General features: G+C 45.5%; 2 protein-coding genes across 2 annotated transcripts; both read left to right on the plus strand.

The window, feature by feature from the left end:
- Positions 1–5,114: 5,114 nt before the first annotated feature.
- Positions 5,115–7,526, plus strand: LOC133133616 (protocadherin alpha-8-like). Its single transcript, XM_061249719.1, has one exon. It carries the CDS (start codon positions 5,115–5,117, stop codon positions 7,524–7,526), a length of 2,412 nt encoding a protein of 803 aa, XP_061105703.1.
- Positions 7,527–9,046: 1,520 nt separating this feature from the next.
- On the plus strand, positions 9,047–11,458 carry LOC133133617 (protocadherin alpha-13-like). The gene has a single exon (XM_061249720.1). It carries the CDS (start codon positions 9,047–9,049, stop codon positions 11,456–11,458), a length of 2,412 nt encoding a protein of 803 aa, XP_061105704.1.
- Positions 11,459–11,524: the final 66 nt, after the last annotated feature.

An 11,524-nucleotide genomic window follows, 5' to 3' on the forward strand; every position in this document is an offset into this window, starting at 1 on the left:
GTCTGTCCTGGTCCCACGGTGGTGGAATGACCTCCCGGTGGATGTCAGAACGGCAGAGTCTCTGACCTCTTTCAAGTGCAGACTGAAGATATGCCATAGACTGTAATGGCACTTATATATAGATATTGTTGTTTTGTATTAGTTATTGTATTGTTGTATTCTGGGTATTATTATTTTTTAGGCCTTTTTCAGCTTTATTGGACACTATAGTATAGAGAGAGAGAGAGAGAGAGAGAGAGAGAGAGAGAGAGAGAGAGAGAGAGAGAGAGAGAGAGAGAGAGAGAGAGAGAGAGAGAGAGAGAGAGAGAGAGAGAGAGGGAGAGAGGGAGAGGGAGGGAGAGGAGAGGAGAGGGAGAGGGAGAGGGAGAGGGAGAGGGAGAGGAGAGGGAGGAGAGAGAGAGAGGAGAGCATGCGGTCAGCACTCTACAGGCTGTGCCACCCAGACTCCCGTACTCTGGGTATTCTAACCCTGGTATGCTAGTTCTAAGTTGATGTATTCTAAGTCTGATTATCTGTATGGTCACGCTAGGACTCGAAACCGTACTGTCCTCTCAGGTCCTCTTCACACTTCGTCCCTGTGTTCATCTGCACTTCATTGGATAAGAGCATCTGCTAAATGCCTTGTAATGTAATGTAATATAAGGTGTGTGTGTGTGAGTGTGGGTATGAATGTGTGTGAGTGTGAGTGTTTGAGTGTGTGTATATGTGTATGTATGGGAGTGTGTGTATGTGTCAATGTGAGTGTGTGTCAGTGTGAGTGTATGTGTATGTGTATGTGTATGTGTATGTGTATGTGTCAGTGAGTATGTGAGTAGTGATGTGTTGAGTGTGTGAGTGTGTGAGTGTGAGTAAGTGAGTGTGTGTGAGTGTGTGAGTGTGTGAGTGTGTGAGTGTGTGATGTGTGAGTGTGTGAGTGTGTGTGTGTGAGTAAGTGAGTGTGTGTGAGTGTGAGTGTGTGTATATGTGTATGTATGGAGTGTGTATGTGTCAGTGTGAGTGTGTTCAGTGTGAGTGTATGTGTATGTGTATGAATGTATGTGTCAGTGAGTATGTGAATGTGTGAGTGTGTGAGTAAGTGAGTGTTGTCAGTGTGTGTGTGTGAGTGGTGTGAGTGTGTTTCAGGCTGCTCATTGAGCTCCAGGGGAAGCACCAATCACAAGCTCCCGAGGGAAGAGTGATGTCAGCCTGCCACAGAATGAGCTCATTACAGAACCACCCATCACCACGGGCAACTGTTGCCATGACTACCAGCCACCTTCTGCCTGCAGTGAGAGCAGTGCCCACACAATCTTATATTATATTATATTATATTATATTATATTATATTACATTACATTACATTACATTACATATATTATATTATATTACATTATATTACATTATATTATATTATATCACATTATATTATATTATATTATATTATATTATATTATATTATATTATATTATATCACATATATCACATTATATTATATTATATCACGTTATGTTATATTATATTATATTATATTATAGAGAAGCTGTGCCGTCCAGTTGATCTGTTAAATGTGTATCAGGACTGAGCAGTGCTGCTCTATGAGACAATGATCTATACCGGGTTATATAATGTGTGTGTGTGAGAGTGTGTGTGTGGGGTGTGAGTGTGTGTGAGGAGTGTGTGGGTGTGTGAGGAGTGTGTGTGTGTTGTGTGAGAGAGAGTGTGTGTGTGTGTGTGTGTGTGTGTGTGTGTGTGGGTGTGTGAGTGTGTGTGAGAGTGTGTGTGTGTGTGTGTGAGAGAGAGAGTGTGTGTGTGTGTGTGTGTGTGGGTGTGAGGTGTGAGTGTGTGTTGTGTGTTGTGTGTGTGTGAGAGTGTGTGTGTGTGTGTGTGTGGGTGGTTTGGAGGGTTTGGCAGAGAATAACAGAGTAATGATATAATTGTAAGATACGCATTGGTCACAGACTGTAGACACAATTCAAAATGTTCTCTGCTGGACGCAATTTCCCGCATCACTCCGCCGCCATTTTCTGCCGTTATGTACTCGCTGTCTTTAACTCCATCCACACCAGTCTTCCCCTTCTCCCCTTCTCCCCCTTCCCCCTCCCCCCTCACACCCTCCCTCTCTCTCTTACTCCCCTCCTCTCTCCTCCTCCCCCCCTCTCTCTCTCTCTCTCTCTCTCTCTCTCACTCTGTCAGTGAAAGCCCGCCGGGCTTCAGAACCACAGACAGCGACCTGCATCGCTCAACTCTGTTGCCAGGCGACGTGCGCGAGCGCTGCAGACTGATTCACACGCACATGCTCTCGCTCCTAAAACCGCAAGAAAATACCTCATAATTTTTAATGATAAATATTTGCCTCTGTAAAATATTCCCTGTCAGAGTATTTAAAATATTTGCATAACACTGAAGAAAAATGTAAATATTTATTTTAAAGCTTTATAGCCGAAATATCATATAGCCTATTATAGCACATATTTATTTTATTATATAAATTTAGCTCATATACCCAGGTGTAACACTGCACATTTCCATTCACGCCACGGGCTGAAAAAGGTCTTTCTTACGTGAGAAGGTTTTGCTGTCACCATGGTGGCCTTTTCAGTCACTCTCTAATGACTTTGCGATTTTTAGCGCGGCGCTGATGACCCAGTTATTGTCCCACCCGAGGGCCTCGCGCAAAGTTTAAAAATAGAACAGTATTGGAAGGGCTCGGAAAGGAAGCGGCTCCCAGAGAGTGACGTCACCCATTTCTGTCTCCTTGTCTGGGAATGTAGCGTGCAGCCGTTAATCTGATCTCTTTCTAATTAATAATAGGTAATATTAATAATAATCAAGAATGGACTTTTCCCTAAAATTCTTTCCCTACAGTGGCCACATGGTGTCAGTATTCACGAGTGTGATGGGCAACCCCAGGATCGCGCATTCACTAAATTGAAATGTGAATTTTCATGGCTTTACTCCACTTACGCGACTGGCGTGAAGCCCATTGTGAATTTTCATGGCTTTACTCCACTTACGCGACTGGCGTGAAGCCCATTCGTAAACCATTGCATCAACCACGAAGGAAAGTCTAATATTCCCGACATTATAGATTTTCACACAAGTTGTGAGACAAATATTCCTGACAAGTAATGTGTTCTCCGTCATATGACACGGAGAGCAGGCTCTGACATGGGCAGAGAGGCGCTATGTACAATGAAAGTAAAAATACGGATTCACACAGACGCACACTGCTTTTAAAAAGAGCTAATTAAATCGCTAAACCGATTGTTCTGAGTTCAGAAGGTCTGACTAAAACAAGGGAGTAAACCTGCTATAGCACCTTGAGGAAGCCCATATAAAACCGTTAATAAATCATATTTAGCATCAATCTTGGAAACTCATGTTGGGTCTTTAAACTTTAAGATTGTTTCATGCAGGAGTCCGTGGTTTGTAATATGGTTCCAGGGTTGTTAACTCATCATAACCCAAACATATATAATATATATAAACCATAATTCTGCTGGTGATCCTCTTATACTCACTGGTGTGTGAATGTAACTAGCCAGGTCTGACGCTTTTTCTTACAAACTCGAGAATTTATCTCTGGATAGCAGCATTTCGTAAATTGACGATATAGATTAAGATATGTTATCTGACATATAATACTTTATATATTATATTTCATGTAGCTACTTAGAAGTGGCGTCCGCACAACACACCCAGCAGTGGCCAATCCGGAAGAGTGCAGCATAATCAAAGTAAACGTGTATTGATGCGGATAAAAACACATTTTCCTCAGCTCCGCGACCGCCTGACAAAGACCCACTACAGCAGAGGAGCGCGAGCGTCGTGATGAAGTCCACATTCAGCCCAGGTCCGAGGCGGGGCTTCCGTCTCGATTGCGTCGGCTATAGTGTGGATGATTAATGTTCTTATTTGTTCGTAGAAAACGCTAAATAGTACTGAATTGGACCTACCGCAATGGGACTCGGTTATAACACACCCGGGCCGTGGTGTCGGCGGACACGTCTCTATTTTGTGGGTTAAATGGTTGTTGAGTCTGGCCAATATGGTGGTGGCAGATCGCAGAATGAGACATTTACATTTTACATTTTTGTCATTTGGCAGACGCTTTTAATCCAAAGCGATTTACAAGTGCATAGGTTCTTCCACAAGTTAAAGCATCACATCCATAACTAGTAAAATACACATGAAGTGTTGTTCTAAACATATAGTCATCGTAAGTGCAATTATTATTATTATTATTATTATTTGGGGGGACATTCAGAAGAGGGAAAAAGCCTAACCGTAAATAAACCTTTGTTTAAATGCACGGGAATTTGATGCTTTAAAAGATTTGTATTTTAACCAACTGCCAAGTCTGTATGGTTTCATGGTAATTCACCCAAACCTGGACTAATTCGGAAAGGTGCTTTTGTTTTTATATTAAGACGTGTAGCTCTTTCATATCATGCCGATCTGAGTCGCTCATGAAGCGCACAGCCTGTCAGTGGTATGGAGCTGACGATTTATTACTGAAGTCGCAGTAGGCTGCGCACCAACAATTCAGGTGGGATCGAACCTTCCGCCCTTTTTATAAACCCTGTATAACCGTAGAAACTGCTGTTGGTTCCGGATACTGCCTTCATATTTATCAAAACTTACTTTCCTTAATATATATATATTCTGTTTTGTTTGTATCGCGGTCATCGTTTACCAAAGAATGGAATTACCAATCAAGCTGATAATTGTCATGATGAACTTTATTTTGCATAAAAACTGAGAAACAACACGTCACTTCTTCCCCAAACACAGGGCTGTTCCGTCGGTACGCTGGGGGGCGCTGTTGTCACAGTAATCGCTGTAAACCCGGTCCCTGAATGTCTCTCTCCTTTGTGCGCGGCTCGGGGGTAGAATCGCTTCAGCGGAGAGAGAGAGAGAGAGAGAGAGAGAGAGAGAGAGAGAGAGAGAGAGAGAGAGAGAGAGAGAGAGAGAGGGAGAGGGAGAGAGGGCGCAGAACCCACGCAGGGGCGCCAGCAGAATTCTGTCCATGGGATAAATGGCGGTCTGGGTCTCCTGCTCCCAAAACGACCATATGAGTTTGTATTTATATTTATTTACAGTATTTCCGCTGTGATAACTGAGGAGCGTCCATCATGGGGACCGAATGTGGCAGAGAAAGGAGCGGGTGTCGGCGGACACGTCTCCATTTTGTGATTCTGTTATTGCTGTGGAACACGACCTCGGCTCAGATCCGCTACTCCATACAGGAGGAATTAAAAATCGGGACTATTGTTGGGAATATCGCTAAAGATCTGGGGATTGACAGAGGAACACTCTCTGACCGGAATCTCCGCATCGTGACGGGATCAAAGCAGGATCTTTTCCAGGTGAACGAGAGAGACGGCGCTTTGTTTGTGAACCAGAGAATAGACAGAGAGGAGCTTTGCGGTAAAAGCAGTCCGTGTCATGTGAATCTCAAAGCTGTGATAGAGAACCCGCTGGAGATGCACCACGTTACAGTGGAGATCGTGGATGTGAATGACCATTCTCCCAGTTTCCCCAGTAAGGAGAGCCGCCTGGAAATCTCCGAGTCCGCCATGCCGGGAGCGCGCTTCCAGCTGGAGGGTGCACGAGACCCGGACGTGGGTGTAAACGGTCTGCGCTTATATAAACTGAGCCAAAACGATCATTTCCGATTGGAAATAGAGGATTTAAATGAAAATACTAAGATTCCATTTTTAATATTGCAGAAATCTCTAGACAGGGAAACGGCTCCGTTACACGGTCTGCACCTGACTGCGTTGGACGGAGGAAACCCACACAGATCAGATACTCTCAACATCACGGTCATTGTTTTAGATGTCAATGACAACGCACCTGTATGTAAACAACAGAAATATACAGTAATCTTACGAGAAAATGCTCCAATTGGCACTTTTGTGGTGAAAGTCAATGCCTCAGATTTGGATGCTGGTGCAAATGGAGAGGTGACTTTTGCCTTTGGAAATAAGTTTAATAGTCACGCGTCGGAATTGTTTGATTTAGACTCAAAAAGTGGAGAAATTAAAGTGAAGGGCCTCGTGGATTTTGAGGATAAACAAATTTATGAACTTAACATACGAGCGTCTGACAAAGGACCAGTTCCGCTGTCCACGCACTGTAACGTGTTTGTGAAAGTTGAGGACGTGAACGACAACAAGCCAGAGATTGACGTCACTTCTCTGTCCAGTAGTATCCGCGAGAACGCGCCTCCCGGTACCGTGGTCGCGCTGATGGGTGTGACCGACCTGGACTCAGGTGTGAACGGACAGGTAGTCTGTACTTTAGCGGGAGACCTGCCGTTTGATCTGAAACCTTCATCTGAAGGGAACTTCTATTCATTAGTGACCAAGAGCCCCTTAGACAGAGAGTCCGTGTCTCAGTATGACATAACCGTCACCGCAAAGGATCTCGGGAGCCCCTCATTATCTTCCAGAAAAAAAATACGAGTGGAGATATCAGATATTAATGACAACAGTCCTGTATTCTCTGAAAGCCCGTACACCTTATACATGGTGGAGAACAACGCGCCTGGCGCGTCCATGTTCACCGTGAGCGCGTCTGACGCGGATGAAGGCGAAAACGCCCTGGTTTCCTACTCACTCGGGCAGGTGAGCGCAGGACACAGCGCGGCATCTTTCCTCAATATTAATCCAGACAATGGGAACATTTACGCGCTGAAAAGCTTTGATTTTGAGACTCTGAAAACCTTCCAGTTCCAAGTGGTCGCTAAAGACTCCGGAACGCCGTCGCTGAGCAGCAACGTCACAGTGAATGTGTTCATTCTGGATCAGAACGACAACGCTCCAGTGATCCTGTCTCCGGTCAGCGCTAACGGTTCGGCTGAAGGTCTGGAGGAGATTCCCCGCAATGTGAACGCAGGTCACTCGGTGGCTAAAGTGCGGGCCTTTGACGCGGATATAGGATACAACGCCTGGCTGTCGTTCTCGCTGCAGCACGCTACAGACGCCAGTCTGTTTAGTTTGGAGCGCTATACAGGGCAGATCAGGACGCTTCGCTCGTTCACAGAAACAGACGAGGCGGAGCAGAGACTGGTCATAGTGGTGAAAGACAATGGGAACGTTTCACTGTCCGCTACAGCCACGGTGAGTATTAAGGCCGTGGAGCCGAAAGAGGCGTTTGCAGCGTCTGATGCTAAAAGCGCGGTGCAAACCGAGGAAGAGAACAATGTGACTTTTTATCTGATCATCACACTGAGCTCCGTTTCAGCGCTTTTCCTGCTCAGTATTATCGGTTTGATCGTGATGCAGTGCTCCAAACCTCCCGACTATTCGCCCAAATATTCCCGGGACTCCAATTACGCAGACACGAGCGGGAACGGAACACTGTGTCACAGCATCCAGTACCGATCCGGAGACAAACGCTACATGCTAGTTGGACCCAGAATGAGTATCGGTTCTGCTATCGTTCCGGGCAGCCATGCGAACACTCTCATGGTGCCAGATCACAGGAACAGAACTTCGGGAGAGGTACGTTCTGAGTTATTTTGCTTTCTTGTGTTTTGATGATGTCTGCGTTTAATTGGTTTAAATATAATGACATCATGTTCTAGAGTGTGTGCGAGAGATTATTATTTCCCAGCTCAAATATCTGTTTTTTGGTGTTTTATTTGAGGATTGTTCAGTGCCCCGATTCCATTAATCATCACCAGTACAGTTACTGCTGTCCTTTGTCCTGAACTAGGTGTGACGATAAAGATTTTATCCGCAAGAACGGCCATCCTAGGAACCATGTGATTCCATAGCAGAACCCTGTCTGGTTAAGGGTTCTTCATCAGCCTGAATGGTTCTCTGTGTGGTTGTGGAGTGGTTCTCCTCACCTATGCTAGAGAGTTCCATAAAGAACTTAAAAAAGGTTTCTCTGTGGAGTCAAGACAAAGAACCGTTTCAGAACGCTCTTTCATAAGAGTGAGGACTATTTACCATTTGGGAATCAACGACAAACATCATCATGATAAACCAACTGGATTAAATCACTTTTCACTTTATTCTACCCTTTCTTTGCGTCATGACCATTTATTAAATATCCCAATCGTGATTATTTCTACTCTAAACACTCTTTCTACCCAGATATTGTCTTGACCTTCCTTGGGATTTGTATACTTTTCTAAGCTACGAATGACTACATTAATATTGAAGGAGATGCTACTATCTGGAGCGACGTACATAAAAGGCTGTCCAGTTGCTTCTTTAATGTGTACATTGTAGATTTACGTATATTGTTTTTTTGTAATTGTTTTCTCACGTCGCGTTTAAGCATATTTGAGAAATTGTGCGTTTCTTAATTAATAAGAGAGTTCGGCCACTATGGTGGCGCCAGATCACAGAAGCAGAACTTCAGGAGACGGATTTAACTGTAAAAATAAACACGGATCAGGCCGGTGTTCAAACGCATGGGAAATGGCGCTTTTTATTATATTTTCATGAAATGTGAGCCCAGTATATTTCAGTGGGAATTGCTCCCAAATGAGATTTTTTTGGAAAGATATTATTTTTCCTACTTAAGACAGGGACCTTTTTCATATCATGAGGGTGACTATTTGGCAATGTTCATGTTTAGCAAATAGTCCATAATAAAAAGGCTGTACCTAATGTATCTGCTCCTTGGATTCTCTCATTATTCCGTCTGTGTAGTTCACAAGGAGCATACTTTTTATTGGCGGAGTAGGTTGCGCGTCAACATCTTACGTGTAAGAGGCCCTCGGCAGTTTCGCCGATGCGATAGGGGGCGCTGTTGTCAAAGTAATCGCTGTAAACCTGGTCCCTGAACATCTCTCTCCTTTGTGCGCGGCTCGGGGGTGGAATCGCTTCAGCGGAGAGAGAGAGAGAGAGAGAGAGAGAGAGAGAGAGAGAGAGAGAGAGAGAGAGAGAGAGAGAGAGGGCGCAGAACCCACGCAGGGGCGCCAGCATAATTCTGTCCGAGGGATAAATGGCGGTCTGCGTCTCCTGCTCCGAAAACGACCATATGAGTTTGTATTTATATTTATTTACAGTATTTCCGCTGTGAGAACTGAGGAGCGTCCATCATGGGGACCGAATGTGGCAGAGAAAGGAGCGGGTGTCGGCGGACACGTCTCCATTTTGTGATTATGTTGTTGCTCTGGAACACGACCTCGGCTCAGATCCGCTACTCCATACAGGAGGAATTAAAAATCGGGACTATTGTTGGGAATATCGCTAAAGATCTGGGGATTGACAGAGGAACACTCTCTGAGCGGAATCTCCGCATCGTGACGGGATCAAAGCAGGATCTTTTCCAGGTAAACGAGAGAGACGGCGCTTTGTTTGTGAACCAGAGAATAGACAGAGAGGAGCTTTGCGGTAAAAGCAGTCCGTGTCATGTGAATATCAAAGCTGTGATAGAGAACCCGTTGGAGATGCACCACGTTACAGTGGAGATAGTGGATGTGAATGACCATTCTCCCAGTTTCCCGGACCGGGAATGTCGCCTGGACGTTCCTGAGTCTACAATGACGGGGGTTCGCTTCGAGCTGGAGGGCGCGCACGACCCTGATGTTGGTCTGAATGCGCTGCGTTTTTACAAACTGAGCGCAAATGACCATTTTCAGCTGGAAACTGAGGAACTGAGTGACGACATGAAAGTTCCAGTCCTGGTGCTGCACAAACCGCTGGACAGAGAGCGTCACGCGGCACATGAGTTTGTTGTCACTGCATTTGATGGTGGTAAACCACAGAAATCAGGTGAACTTAATGTCACAATAACGGTTTTAGACGTGAATGACAACGCGCCTGTGTTTAATGAGCAAAAATATACAGTCAGTCTTTTGGAAAATATGCCGCCAGGCACTCGCTTAATAACGGTGAACGCCACGGATCGCGATGAGGGTCTAAACGGAGAAATTGTTTACTCGTTTGGTAAAAAAATCAGAAGTAAGGCGTCGGAGCTGTTTGATTTAGACTCTAAAACAGGAGAAGTTAAAGTTAAAGGTCTCGTCGATTTTGAGGAGAAGCAGGTTTACGAAATTAATATTCAAGCTTCTGACAAAGGACAAGTTCCGCTGTCCACGCACTGTAACGTGTTTGTGAAAGTTGAGGACGTGAACGACAACAAGCCAGAGATTGACGTCACTTCTCTGTCCAGTAGTATCCACGAGAACGCGCCTCCCGGTACCGTGGTCGCACTGATGGGCGTGACCGACCTGGACTCAGGTGTGAACGGACAGGTAGTCTGTACTTTAGCGGGAGACTTGCCGTTTGATCTGAAGCCTTCATCTGAAGGGAACTTCTATTCATTAGTGACCAAGAGCCCCTTAGACAGAGAGTCCGTGTCTCAGTATGACATAACAGTCACCGCAAAGGATCTTGGGAGCCCATCATTATCTTCCAGTAAAACAATACGAGTGGTGATATCAGACATTAATGACAACAGTCCTGTATTCTCTGAAAGCCCGTACACCTTATACATGGTGGAGAACAACGCGCCTGGCGCGTCCATGTTCACCGTGAGCGCATCTGACGCGGATGAGGGCGAAAACGCCCTGGTTTCCTATTCACTCGGGCAGGTGAGCGCAGGACACAGCGCGGCATCTTTCCTCAATATTAATCCGGACAATGGGAACATTTACGCGCTGAAAAGCTTTGATTTTGAGACTCTGAAAACCTTTCAGTTCCAAGTGGTCGCTAAAGACTCCGGAACGCCGTCGCTAAGCAGCAACGTCACAGTGAATGTGTTCATTCTGGATCAGAACGACAACGCTCCAGTGATCCTGTCTCCGGTCAGCGCTAACGGTTCGGCTGAAGGTGTGGAGGAGATTCCCCGCAATGTGAACGCAGGTCACTCGGTGGCTAAAGTGCGGGCCTTTGACGCGGATATAGGATACAACGCCTGGCTGTCGTTCTCGCTGCAGCACGCTACAGACGCCAGTCTATTTAGTTTGGAGCGCTATACAGGGCAGATCAGGACGCTTCGCTCGTTCACAGAAACAGACGAGGCGGAGCAGAGACTGGTCATAGTGGTGAAAGACAATGGGAACGTTTCACTGTCCGCTACAGCGACTGTGAGTATTAAGGCCGTGGAGCCGAAAGAGGCGTTTGCAGCTTCTGATACTAAAAGCGCGGTGCAAACCGAGGAAGAGAACAATGTGACTTTTTATCTGATCATCACACTGAGCTCCGTTTCAGCGCTTTTCCTGCTCAGTATTATCGGTTTGATCGTGATGCAGTGCTCCAAACCTCCCGACTATTCGCCCAAATATTCCCGGGACTCCAATTACGCAGACACGAGCGGGAACGGAACACTGTGTCACAGCATCCAGTACCGATCCGGAGACAAACGCTACATGCTAGTAGGACCCAGAATGAGTATCGGTTCTGCTATCGTTCCGGGCAGCCATGCAAACACTCTCATGGTGCCAGATCACAGGAACAGAACTTCCGGAGAGGTACGTTCTGAGTTATTTTGCCTTCTTGTGTTTTGATGATGTTTGCGTTTAATTGGTTTAAATATAATGACATCATGTTCTAGAGTGTGTGCGAGAGATTAT

Source organism: Conger conger, chromosome 7, assembly GCF_963514075.1.
Source record: "Conger conger chromosome 7, fConCon1.1, whole genome shotgun sequence".
In the NCBI taxonomy this organism is placed as follows: domain Eukaryota; kingdom Metazoa; phylum Chordata; class Actinopteri; order Anguilliformes; family Congridae; genus Conger; species Conger conger.